Raw genomic sequence first — 14,370 nt, forward strand, 5'->3', positions numbered from 1 at the left:
ATCAGGACTACAATGGGACAGCAATGAAGCTGGAAAACAGCTGCAGAGACACACTGTGTTAGTGGTGATACTTTGAAAAACAAGGCTGAGATCAAACATATTCTCCAGAACACCCCGTCACTGGTTTAAGTCATTAAACTTAACATCAGAGCTTTATCTGCTGTAATCATTCGTACTGGCATCCTACAGCCACGTTCCAGTTTAAAGTCTAGAAAAATACCCATGATGTGTCTCAAAGTAGTCTTCCATTACATTAAAATGGAATGCCATTGAACCAGGGATGAACTGCTATGTAAAATATGGTCCCATGACAATATCTAATATTTTTAAAACATATTTATCAATGTTCATGAACAAAAAAATATAAGAAATGTAAATACTAAAACAACTAGATCATCAACTGATACCCAAATAAACCCATGACACTGCACATCTATATATGGCACTCGTACAGTAACACCTTCTTTCATTTTGCAGTCTGTAATTCATTCAGGGTCACGGTGGGTCTGGAACTCACATGGAATCACTGAGTGCAAGGCAAAAGCACACCCTGGAGACACAGGGAGAACACACCACACTCCTCACAGACAGTCACCCGGAGGAAACCCACACAGACACAGAGAGAACACACCACACTCCTCACAGACAGTCACCCGGAGGAAACCCACACAGACACAGAGAGAACACACCACACTCCTCACAGACAGTCACCCGGAGGAAACCCACACGGACACAGGGAGAACACACCACACTCCTCACAGACGGTCACCCGGAGGAAACCCACACGGACACAGGGAGAACACACCACACTCCTCACAGACAGCCACCCGGAGGAAACCCACGCAGACACAGGGAGAACACACCAAAACTCCAGGTCAATGGAGCTGTGTGACAGTGACACTACCTGCTGCACCACCATGCCACCCATACAGCTCGGCCAACGATAACAAGTTAGCAAAACTAACTGTGAGTGAAATGTCTCTATCATCTAAGAAACAATTCTAGATCATAGAGATGTCTTTGTGCCTGCTGAATTAGGGATATTCTGGATGTTCATATTCCATATTTAACAGAATTGGCTATTGGAATAAGTGAGCCTGCATTCGACTATTAGAATGTCAAAATAAATAAATAAATAAATAAAAATCTTTTAGATTCAGGGGTTTTGTAGTTCAGCCCTCAGCGCATCACAGGCTAGATTTTTTAGACTTTATAATATGATCTGAGTGACTTGTGATCAAGCATGGGAGATGAGTCAATACCAATTATAAGTAAATAGATCTTTGTCCCATACTGGGCTTTGTACAGAATACAAAAGATTTAAGAAAGTTTTCCAGTCACCTGAACTGCTCAGGTCGTGTCATAAAACTCTGGCAATTAAAAATAGCTCTGGGCTGATCTCACATTATTTTGAACCGCAGAACTACACAAGATCAGGGCCGATGGTCCTTCAAATTAAGAAACACCTGAAAACTGTCCACTGCTGTAGGAAAGATTTCAACCACTGTGCTGCAGTCCTAAACGCCTAATGAAAGCCTGGATCTCTTTTCTGGTCCAACACACACACACACACACACACACGACTGGTCCATGGGAAAGGCCACTTGTTTGCTGCAGGGTTCGCAGGTGATAATCGTTTTTTTTTTTAAACTAGTTTCAATATATTAAACCTAGTGGCTAAAAAAGGTGAACTACAATCACATCAGAACAGTAATTCCTCCCGTCCAGCTGCCTCCCAATGGCCACAAAGCCTCTCTCAAGACTGTACAGTGGCCAGCAGTGTTTAATTTTATTCTGAGCATAACTTCACTTTCAAACAACGAAGTCTGTTTGCTAAAACTTTTAATCTGAAAATACTGTTTCAAAACCCAAAGTGCATAAGTGGCAGGACGCACACACGCAGATAATCAGCGCTTCAAACCCTTTAGAGAAACAGCACTCTATACAATACTTTATCTCAAACACCATCTTCATCTCAGAGTGAACCGAACACAAACCAGTAATAAATTAGAATGAATCTTGTTGCAGTTTTAGTTTATTTCAAGTATTATACACAGATGAGTTGGAATAGTAAAAAAAGACTTCAAAAATACTCATTACCCACAGCAAAATATAAATAGATCTGCTTTGCTGATTAGTTTTAGCACTCAGCATGGAACCAAGAGTCCAGAGACAGGAAAAAAAAAAAGAGAGAGAGAGAGAGAGAGAACAGAATATCTTGTAATGACTTTTATAAGAGACGTGTGTATGTCAAACTATTTGACAGTCTGTCTAAACTAACAGGCAGAAGTGAAGGAAAGCTTCATTTAGTTCTATGAAAGCAATTCATCCAAAACCCTACTTCACCTGGTTAAATGATAGATAAAGTAAGGTAAAGATGACCATTCAAACAGTTCAATGCTTTATACAGACTGTGATTACATACCTGTTCTGGAGGAACGTCACGTGTTGAGCATTCAGTTTCATCCTCTTATAAGGGTAATACATCCCTCCATTTTGTGAAAATCCTTCCAATCTTCACTCTGGTTTAATTGCATTCATTATTAAGATTTTTACATACAGTATAAGAATCAGCCAGCACAGGGCTCCTCCCAGATTCCTCCATGATCTTGAAAGAGTTTAATGGGCATCAGAGGAACTGTTTAAATCAGAAAACACATACATTCTCCAGCCCAGAGTCCAGATTTTTAAACAGGTTTCCCCTCAAAGAGTGCACTTTGGCTGACGCCATCTTCATATTATACAGTTCATTTTGACAGTTAAATAATGAAATGAAAACGACTAATGTGCGTATGAATATTTCTCTCGCTGCTTTTAGTGTTTGAAGAGTGTAATTCCAGGAAGACTTCGGCAAGACTGAAGTATTAAAGAGGGTACAGGAGTAACAAGATATTGTACGGTTATAATGTCAACTCTTGGTTACATTTCAGCTGGACAAGACATTAACACTGATCTGCCAAAACTTTAAAAGTTACCCCTTTGCTTCTACACTCACAGTTCACTTCATCAGTTCCGCTGACACTACAGAGCAGAGTGGTGGTGTGTTATTGTGTGTTTTGCTGGTGCATGTGGACCAAACAACAGTGCTGCTAAGTTTTAAAAAAATCTCAGTGTTATTGCTGGACTGAGAATAGTCCACCCACCAAAAAAAAAATCCAAGTGTCCTGTGTCCACTTATAAAGGCCTAGACAATGACTAACAAAATATGCAACCGCAGATGAGCAACTGTGTCTCTGACTTTCTATCTACAGGGTAGACCAGCAGTCTAAGTCTAAGTGTGATTAAGACCCCGTTCCCACCTGGCATTAACATGCGTCCTGGGTGGTCTGATCAGAAGTGTTCAGAACAAAGTACAGGTGCGAATACAGTGCAATGTGTCTTGAAGCATTGTGATCTGTTCACTCTGTTCACATTCAGAGGTGGTCAGATATGCATATGACCATGCTATTTTCAAGTTTCAAACCATGTACAGTGTGGTGCTTGAGAGTGCGAGTGAGACATGCCTTTAGTTACTTGTGTTTCTCTCACAGTGATCTATAAACTGATTATTGTTCAAGCTGTATTCGAACATTATACAGTTAATGGATTGTTGGGGTGTATTTATTATTGTTTTAGGACAAAGGTTTGTGAAGTTATTCAAGTGGTTTTGGAGATTTCTGCTGAACCCCACCCACCCTCCAGCAGGAATGATGTGATAAATCCGATCACAACCGGTCACAAGAGACACATTTAAATGCCAGGTATGAACAGCTGTGTTCTGGCCGTCACTAGTGATTGGAATACCCGAGATACATGTAAATGCCAGGTGTGAATGGGTTCTAAGAGCATGGACAGTGAGTGGAAAGTATTTTTGAAAACTCCAGCTGCAGTGCTGTGTCTGATCCACTTGCACTAGCACAAGAACTGAGAGCAGCACTGAGAATGATCTACCACCCAAAGTATAACTGCTTTGTGGTGGCCACTAAAGAGGGTGAAAGGGGGCTGCCAAAGTTCGCAGAGCAACAAACAGAGCTAGCATCAGAGCTAAAAAGTTGTTATGGTAAATAGAGCTGATAAAATGAGCAATGATTTCAAAATCAGGACTTCATTTTATAAGTTATGGCAGATTGGTCTTAATATTGATTATGTAGGTTATACAGAAGAAAAAAATCTCCAAAACAAATTACACTTAAAAAAAAGAGAAAAAAGACAAAGCTGGTTTTATATTTGTCACCTTTTTATTAGAATTTTCCATCGTACCTTAAATAAAGCAGCAGTTATATTGTCACACCTCACTGCGAGAATGAAACTGCTGCAAAATATAAGGCGGACTGGGAAATCTGAATAAGAAGAAAGGGTGACAGAATCTAACTACTGCACAATTTAAGATAGAAAAGACAATTCTATGAGGAAGCTTAAGTGCTAGTATTTTACGCTTGTTTATTGTCAGGTGTTTGATGGAATTGTCCCCTGAATTTAAGTTTTGTTTCCGCCAAGAATTAATTTCGATGCATCACTGCAGAAAATAGCTTAGAATACGCTGCCTTAGCCTAGAGATTTCGAGAACATTTTCCAAATATGTATTGGTTAAATATTATTTACCGTACCAATATACAAGCCGGGTGTGTTAAAGCAAAATAATATTTATCATGTTTACCACCACTTTACTATTGATCATCACACAGAACAGAATGTGTAGGATTACTGGTGGTTTTGGGAAATAAATAAAACAGACATGTTTGTGTGGTAGACAGCGTGACGCCTGGTTACCGTCAAAATCATCACCACTATAGAGAAGTACAGAGATGTTTACATCCCAACAAGTAACGAAAATAATTAGTAGAATTCCAATTAGATTTTTCGCCCTATAATATCACATTCCTAACCAGCCTCAAATCACTGGTTATCATTAGTGTAATTCTGTCTCTTCTCTCGCTTTCTTCTTCTAGCTTTGTACTTGCTGCGCTCCTCCTCTTCCTCTTCTGAATAATCTGAGTCTTGGCTCTCTTCCCAATAGTCTGGATCAAACTCTTCCATCTCTGGCTCCTCAACTGCAGCACTGTTCTCAGAGTTCTTCCTCCTTCGCTTTCTAAACTTAGGATTACTCGCTGTATTAGAGGGGCCACCTTTAAGTTGCTTCTCTTCCACTGACACGAGAGTGGAATCGATGCCGTGTTGGTGCAGCAGGTGGCTCCTCAGACTTGTGTTGTGATTGAAAATCTCTCCACACATCTCACAAATGTGAGATTTCAGGTAGAGATTTCCTCCTTGGTGGATGCCGACGTGTCTCTCGTAATTTTGAATGTTGGAGATGTGCTTCTTTTGGCCTCTGTGGCTCTTCAAGTGCTGATTACGTGTTACATAGTCATTAAACTTCTCAGGACATTTTGAGCAGACATAGGGCAGCTGGTCTTTGCTGTGAGTCTGCTCGTGTTCAAGTTTGGACATCTTTGTGTTAAACACGGACATGCAATACTTGCAAATGTGAGTGTTTCTTCTGCGCATCTTCTTAAGATAGCTTTTGCGACACGAGTTGCAGGAAAATGGTTTGATCTTGTGATTGTACACATTGCCCGTTTTGTCAGTTTGCACTGTGAATGTCTTATGGCAGTCCTGGCAGATCATAAGTTCGGAAACGTTTTCTGTGGCTCCGTGCACATCCACAGCATGCCTATGAAAACTTTGTACATCGCTGAAATGAACAGAGAAGTCTTTAAAATTGAAATTCTCAGCGCTATCCCCCGTACCACAGTCTGCACAGCCATAGATCTGCTGGTGCTTCTGAACACTGCAGAGAGTATTTTCAACAGCGCCACAGTCTACACACCAGATTATTGGTTTAATAGTGTTTTGACAAATTTTCTGTGACTCACTGGTCAACTCCGTCTCAGAAAGTTCTTCCTCCAAGCTGTCTGTAGGCTCATATAAGCTCCACAAGCTTGCTTCTGAATCATCTTCTGAATCGTCTTGGTGCCTCTCTTCAACAGAAAACTCATCTCTACTGTCTCCATCGTTAAACTCCTCTTTCGGACCAGTCAGTGAGGTCTGAGATGTTTTAGAGGACTCGTCCTTTGTCGTTACACCTGCAGCATTAAACCCATCATCCTCTACAACATTCTCCTTTTTGATTGAAGGAACTGGATCATTATCCTCATATGTCTCTATTATGAGACCCTCTGTCTCTTTCTCATAGTCATCTTCAACTTCTTGTTTCACTACAATACATCTATTGTTATGCTTAGCATCCGCTTCCTCCCGCACAGGATTTCTGTCTAGATGAGGACGACACTCCTGATCTGAGTTCAAGTTGTCAGAAGACCTCTCTCTTCTCACCTGGGGAGGAGAAAAAAAAAAACATTATGTAGGGGCCGATAGATAATTGGCCTGCTTGATAACTGAATATCAGAACAGGCCCTGTTTCCATGCCGATATGTGTGTGTGCAAACGAGTTGGAATAGAAAGCGTGTACCACTACATCTCTGGTGCCAAGCCCCAATGGCCAACAACACAGACAAGACTACAGAGTCTGCCATGGTCACATGTGAGTAAACACTGCAGCTTCTTTCAGTCACTGCAATATGCTTTTATTTAGTGTCTCTCCCAATCCAGTCTGTCACTGGACGAACACAAACATATATTTTACAATGACAAAACTGAGCACAGCTGTGATGCACTGCTGGAAACAGGATGAAAACACAGCAGAGTGCAGTGTCCAGAGCAACAAGCCAGAGTGCATCTCTGGAACAGCTCATCTGCTAGAAGAACCACCACTGGTAACAGCTAAAGTCTAGCTAGTTTTAGCCATTGTTTGGCCACTAAACAACAAAGTGGTCTTTCTCAGGCTCAAAACATCTGCAAATCAGGAGATGAAGGAATACTGCATTTTTAATTGTAATGCACATTTGTGGTCAGTACATATAGTATCGCTAACATGCTTCAGAGGGGATAGAAACAGTGCTCATTAAAAACTAATAAATAAATAAATACATACATAAAAAGTGCATCAAGGCTTGTGTGTCTAAATGAACAAAAGTTGATGTATGAATTCTCCCGTGGAACAATAAAGGGCCGTCCCCACTCTTTATCCTGATAACTGTTGGCTGTTAACATCATGTCTACACTGCACTGAGCACAGTTACTGTGTGCATCAGGACTGCTATGACGCAGTCAGCTCGCTTCAGAACAACCTCCCTGAGAGTTTCATTGCTCTTGCAGGCAATTTTTAACCATGAAAATCTGAGGAACCTTCTCCCAAGGTTTGACTCCACACTGACGAGGGTGAATTATGTTTATACCAGGGACAGAAGGAACATTCAGGGTCCTCATTTCTCCAATCTGGAAGATTGTGATCATGCCTCAATGCTGCTGATCTTAACGTACCAGCCACAATCACTGTGTTAATTTGATGTAAGCTGTAATAAGAGATACATTCTTTTAAAATGTAGGGCGGGGGGTGAGTCTGTGAGGAGTGTGGTGTGTTCTCCCTGTGTCTGTGTGGGTTTCCTCCGGGTGCTCCGTTTTCCTCCCACAGTCCAAAAACACACGTTGGGAGGTGGACTGGCGACTCAAAAGTGACCGAAGGTGTGAGTGTGTGAGTGAATGTGTGAGTGTGTGTTGCCCTGTGAAGGACTGGCGCCTCCTCCAGGGTGTGATCCCGCCTAGCGTCCAATGATTCCAGGTAGGCTCTGGACCCACCGTGACCCTGAGTTGGATAAGGGTTACAGATAATGGATGGATGAATGGATGGGAATGATCCAGTGACTTAATCACTATTTCCTCCAACCGTTAAAAAGCATGAACTGAGATGAGGGGGTTACTCTATTCCTGCTCCATAGGTAGATAATACTGACATATTTTTGTTGTTTTAGATTAATTAAGGTGGAACTGACTCAATTCCTTATTTAGGAGAGTGCTAACTGCATGAAAGTAAGTGCTACAAACCTTGAACAACTCGATATTCTGTTGTAATTCAAACAGTGAATAAAACATGTATGGATAAGTTAAACTTCAGTCAGGAGCAAACAGTTGTTCCCCCCCCAAACTTACTGTTCCACCTTAAAAGACGCAGAGCACCTGACAGTAAACAAACCAGAGGGAACGGGTGTTCCCCAGAATAGTCAACATTGCCTTTAATTCAAATATATTTATTTCATTATTTGAGATGCGTTTCACATGGCAGATAATTTAGCTATTAAAACAGTTTTGATGCTCAGTGAAAAATGCTCAGTGCAAATCCACCAAGTGTGTTGATTCTGTGATTTTTTGCTAGGAGCAGTACTGGCATGACATGATAGGACACAGTCAGACAAGGCTTAGTAGACTTACAAATCAGTTAAGCCTGGAATTAATGACACTGTCTATGATTCTGAGCAATGACTTTTCTCACAATAAAACAAACTCATCCTTCAGACATCTTTGACATGTTTAAAGGTGAAAGACTGATTTTATTTACTGTTTGCATAACCAAAGAAGCTCTTTTGCAACTTAAGCTGTTTGATTTTGCAGCCCTTATGCAGAGTTAGCCAGGGTCACCTGAATTTCACTCTACCTCAGGTAATGTAACTTGCAGCATCTGTGAAACAGCAAATACAAGCCAATATTACCCACCTATGGAGCAGGAATAGAGCAACAGCCTCAATGTTCATAGGTCTTAGTTTCTCAGCCATTTCTCCTTGAACAATGTATGGACGAGCCTTTAAAGCTCCCCTGCTCCTCCCCTTCCCCTGTCTTATGCACCACCAGGAATGGCCCCTGTTGCTGATTGGCTGAAGTACTGTTTTGGGGTTCTATCAGAACCATTTTGTTTGTCTCCCATTTACAGAGCCAGGGCTGCATACAAACATCGGACTTTCTTCCAATGTGCAAAATATTCTCTGAATTTTATAAAATGTATTGGATTGAAATCATAGACGGGGTTTAATTTTAATCAATTAAATCCTGCCAAATGTAAACATACCTTAAAAACAAACCCATGCCACAGTGTGATGTCTATTTAAAAAAATAAAATAAAATAAAATAATGGGAAATGAAAAACAGGCATTGTGTACTCGGTGAAACTAGAAAACGAGAGAAACTGATCTTATATTTCCCCTGGAATACCTTGTTCTTCATCGTAGAAGCTGGTTTAGAAGTCCACACTCTGCAGTTAGAGCAGGTCACACACTCCTGTCTTATAGTGAGATTTCCTCCTTTGCCCTTCCCCTGAACACGGCACTCATTGGAGCAGTCCAAACAGCGGAACATCAGCAGTACCAAAACCTCTCTGTTCAAATCCACATAATTACTTCTGTAACACAAAACATTTGACCAACATTTAAACAGTGTTGAAGCGCTCTACTTAGAATTCATCCAATTATCCTTTCACTCCCTCTTTTTATGGATTAAAAACTGTGCTTTTCAAAGTTACACTCTGTTCTTGAAGTCACCTCTGCTCCATTTTATACGCAAAGAACAAATTATATGAATCAGCACTTCTAACCTAAAAGCATGGAAACTTAACTTGAACTGACTACTGAAGGGAAAAAAAAAAACTAGCCGGGAGTATGTGACTGATTGAAGAGTGTATGGTGTATGAAATTTGATGACATACTCAGTTAAGTCAGAGTTTTCGTCTTTGTCTGATGCAAAGGAACTCCTTGCGAAACCTGGGAGAAAGAAACACAGAATAAACCAGACCTTTAGAACTGTGAAAAACCCATATCACAACCCTCTCAACTCAAAGGCAACACAGGTTAATGATTCTAAAGCATAATGTACATGGTGGGTTCAGTATTATACAGTGATTTTACATTAAATATATCGGGTTGATCGGCTCATAGACGGCCACAGTAACCTTAGTGTTGAGGTGTAGGATTCAACAGGAATTGTGTGGCTGCAGGTAGAAAGAGAGTGGGGTGGGCCGTATGTGAAGCTCTAATGGATTGGCAAAGGGTATTTTACATCTTAACTTGTGTATGATTATAATAATCATACTGACACACACACACACAACTGTTTGAAATTATGAAGATAAAGCTTTAAAAGCGTTAAAGTGGGCAGTGCTGTGACCTACCTTTTCTGCTGGTCTTTGGAGCTGCTGAGGGCTTGTTTATCATGCTTCTCGTTAACACCTGTGAGATTAAAATTGTAGAATAAGAAAGAGTAAAAGCACTTTTCATTCATTGTTCTTTCTAAAAGATGACAACTGTGTGAAATTATTTCTGCACGATACTGTAACAAACTGACACTGCATAACTTGAACTTTAATGGGTTAACTGGCTGCAGTGCAGCACACACAGGAGCACCGTCACTGCTCTTCTGAAGTTATATACATTCCACAGAGCACATCACGATGATGACGATGAAGCAGCCCTATGTGCTTACTTCCTACGTCACTGTTATAGAGAATCCACATACAACAGCACTCACCAACTCTATCTCCCCCGGTGCTGTCTTTCCATTTCTCTGCCTGACAGTCGAGCCAGTTGCCCCAGTGTGTCCTTCATTATCCTCCCAAACATCAGAATTACAAGTTCTGTTTTTTATGCACAAAAACATACTTAAGATACAAATGTTTTTGGGTAAATAGTAATATAACATGAAAACATATGAATAATAAAAAAGAAAGCAATAAGATACATAGTAATATATGTAATATATCATGGAAATAAATTAATTAAAAAATAAGAATGAATTAATAATAATTACTTAATTATTTTCTGTGTCCAGTGTATAATTTACAGAATAAAAGTTTGGGGTCTAAATAGCGCTCTGACATATTAGACACTGATTAAGTTCTTGAAATACTCTTGAACACTACAGAGGGAAGAGAAAGTGGACTGAAATTCAGTCTCACTGTTCCTCTGAATAACTGCTCTGACAGAAACTTCTATCTCACAGAAAGGAAACAGCGCCATCTTGTGGATAAGGACAGAAATGTCTGGTAAAATATTAGATTAAAATTGGGTTATAGACAGGGTAAATATTATACAGGGATTATTGTAATTATCAGTACATGACACAGTCTAAATGTTATTTTAAAAAGTATACAAATGCATTTTACAGCAAGAACAAATCTGTAGTTACCTATCAGAATCTGAGTCACACATCTCATCTGATAAATCCCATTCCATTCTAGAGGCAGTATCGGATCCTCCTCTTGATAAGCTATGAAAACAACACAGGAATTGTCAGAAGAAATCTGATAGTATTCAGTAAGCATTTTAAGCATTACATAAACAAACTACCGATCTGAAAACATAATTAGTACAGTTAGGCACACTACATGTATATTAGCTAATGGCTAGTGCATTGATGTAAAATAATGTATGGTTTAATTGCTGCTACAAGATGAAAACAGGAGAAAGATTTTCAGGTACTAAGTATTTCTCCTGGTCTCAGAAAATGTAAATCATATCACTAAATCAAACCCATTTAGGGGCCTCAGGAAGTAAAAGGCCTGTAATACCACAAACTGATACTGTTTGCAGCTGTGGAGAAACAGCAAAATACAAAACGAATAAAGCTGCATAATATTTATGTGATTATCCTGGAACAAGAAACAACTGTCTTTTTGACTGCAGCTTCAAACGTGTCAGTGAGGACAGATACTGATGTTGGATGATGGTTAGTTCTGAATCCAGAATAAATCACTCAAATATCCATTATCCAGATGAAGGAGCTGCACTTATCCACAGCTTGTGACTGAGAAGCTGTGTGTGTTCATTCATTCATTATCTGTAAGCGATTATCCAGTTCAGGGTCACGGTGGGTCCAGAGCCACCATTGGGCGCAGGAATACACAGGGGTAACACAGACGCACTCACACCTACGGACACTTTTGAGTCGCCAATCCACCTACCAACGTGTGTTTTTGGGCTGTGGGAGGAAACCGGAGCACCCGGAGGAAACCCACACAGACACAGGGAGAACACACCACACTCCTCACAGTCACCTGGAGGAAACCCACACAGACACAGGGAGAACACACCACACTCCTCACAGTCACCTGGAGGAAACCCACACAGACACAGGGAGAACACACCACACTCCTCACAGTCACCCGGCGCAGGAATCGAACCCACAACCTCCAGGTCCCTGGAGCTGTGTGACTGCAACACTACCTGCTGCACCACCGTGTCGCCCTAGCTCTGTGTGTGTGTGTGTGTGTGTGTGAGAGAGAGAAATAAATAACAAAAATTAATATGAATGATCTTTATCTTGTAAATATTAATGTATGTGTTATACATAGGAAAATATTAAAAATTACACATTACCCAAAGCAAAAATGTAATGTGGTAATGCCTTGCTGACTGAAGATTAGCATGCATACATATTCATTTATTGATTCATTTTCTGTAACCCCATAAAGCGGTTCAGGGTTTCCGTAGAGTTGGTCCGGACCCTACCAAGATTCACCAGGTGCAAATTTTAGTAAGTAAACCCAGGCTAAAATTCAAGTTACATATGAGTTTCTGTGGTAATAAAAACTTACAGACAAGATCTCCATCCGGCATGTACAAACAACACTGTCCCCACCCCCTCACACTTACCATTCCACCTTAAAAGATGCAGAGCTTCTGAATGTAAACAAACGAGAGAACAACAGATCCCCACAATCGTTGACATTGCATTTAAATGAATGTGTTTCCTGGATTCGTGGAAATTGTCTGGTGAAGTGTATTCATACATTCATACAATCATTAGAAAGAACATTAAAATAAATGTTGTTACTACACCCTCATTTTTTCTTCCACTGATTAATTAGTTGCATTCTGCAGTTTTACCATTACAGACTGTGGTCCATCTGTTGCTCTGCATAATTTTAGTCTATATTCACTCTTTTTTAAGGGTTGACCCCCAAAAGACCAGCACAGAGCAGAAATTATTTGGGGGATGGATTATTCTGAGAGCTGCTGTGACGGTGGTGGTGGTGCTGGTGATGTGCGTGTTGCACTAGAAAAAAATGGATGAAATACACGAGTGCTTTGTACACACATAAGGGGCACCACTCGTACTAGAGAAACTTACACTAAAACCCCACCACGTCAGTGTCACTGGAGTGCTGACAATTATCAGCGACCAAACTAATACCTACACTGTGATGGTAAATTGAGGGTAATGGTAAATAATATTTATATTAATTAATTATTAAGTAATAATAGGGCGGCACGGTGGTGCAGCAGGTAGGTGTCGCAGCCACACAGCTCAAGGGACCTGGAGGTTGTGGGTTCGATTCCCGCTCCGGGTGACTGTCTGTGAGGAGTGTGGTGTGTTCTCCCTGTGTCTGCGTGGGTTTCCTCCGGGTGACTGTCTGTGAGGAGTGTGGTGTGTTCTCCCTGTGTCTGCGTGGGTTTCCTCCGGGTGACTGTCTGTGAGGAGTGTGGTGTGTTCTCCCTGTGTCTGCGTGGGTTTCCTCCGGGTGACTGTCTGTGAGGAGTTGGTGTGTTCTCCCTGTGTCTGCGTGGGTTTCCTCCGGGTGACTGTCTGTGAGGAGTTGGTGTGTTCTCCCTATGTCTGTGTGGGTTTCCTCCAGGTGCTCCGGTTTCCTCCCACAGTACAAAAACACACGTTGGTAGGTGGATTGGCGACTCAAAAGTGTCCGTAGGTGTGAATGTGTGTGTGTGTGTCTGTGTTGCCCTGTGAAGGACTGGCGCCCCCTCCAGGGTGTATTTCCCCCTTGCGTCCAATGATTCCAGGTAGGCTCTGGACCCCCGCGACCCTGAACTGGATAAGGGTTACAGATAATGAATGAATGAATTAAGTAATAATAATATAAACTGCTAATTAATATTTATTTATGAATAGCATTTAATAAAGTGGGAAAATGGGCTAACAAGGTATACAGAGCAACAGCTGGACTGTTCTCTGTAACTACAGAGAAGGGCACCTATTTGGTAGGAGCAGTGGATAGACGCTGGGCACAAAAGTGTATAAAGAATCTTCAGTGAGAGATTACCTTACAAAGGACGAGTCGCTCAAGGCAGAGATGCTGCGGTGGTATGAAGTGTCATGGGGATCTTGTGGTTCCTCCACGTCTTCAATGTCATCTAACAATGTGTCAGCCTGTCTCTTTTTCAAATTCACAGGATTCACTTGAACAGCTGTAATGTTACACGTTGTATCCAATCAATACAAACTTAATGGATTTCTATGACTAAACCTTATCATATTGTTAATACAATATACTGGTGACACACCTTTACTCCGTCTGCGTCTCAAAGTCAGCGCTGACAGCTGTGTGGCCACTGATACCTTTGGCTTCTCCTGAGGATCACACTGACAGCCCACATTCCTTCTGTTTGACCAAAAAGCAGCAGCTCCCTAGAAGAACAAATATATCAGAGTCAAGATGAGCTTGAAGTCCAAAGTATGTGTAAACACAGACTGAATTTGACTGCAGATGATTCATGC

General features: G+C 41.0%; 1 protein-coding gene across 2 annotated transcripts in view; it reads right to left on the bottom strand.

Moving 5' to 3' along the window:
* Positions 1-2,067: 2,067 nt before the first annotated feature.
* LOC136699162 (uncharacterized) overlaps positions 2,068-14,370 on the bottom strand; it is a 34,388-nt gene continuing 22,085 nt past the window's right edge. For both annotated transcript variants that reach the window (XM_066673639.1, XM_066673638.1), the window contains exons 2-9: positions 14,157-14,280; positions 13,916-14,060; positions 11,044-11,124; positions 10,387-10,492; positions 10,031-10,088; positions 9,569-9,623; positions 9,079-9,265; positions 2,068-6,312 (exon numbers count right to left, since the gene is read on the bottom strand). In XM_066673639.1, coding sequence (XP_066529736.1) covers positions 4,876-6,312; positions 9,079-9,265; positions 9,569-9,623; positions 10,031-10,088; positions 10,387-10,492; positions 11,044-11,124; positions 13,916-14,060; positions 14,157-14,280 — 2,193 coding nt within the window. In that variant the 3' untranslated portion in view covers positions 2,068-4,875. The remainder of the gene's footprint in view (positions 6,313-9,078; positions 9,266-9,568; positions 9,624-10,030; positions 10,089-10,386; positions 10,493-11,043; positions 11,125-13,915; positions 14,061-14,156; positions 14,281-14,370) is intronic.

The sequence above is a fragment of the Hoplias malabaricus genome, chromosome 6, assembly GCF_029633855.1.
Source record: "Hoplias malabaricus isolate fHopMal1 chromosome 6, fHopMal1.hap1, whole genome shotgun sequence".
Taxonomy (NCBI): Eukaryota; Metazoa; Chordata; class Actinopteri; order Characiformes; family Erythrinidae; genus Hoplias; species Hoplias malabaricus.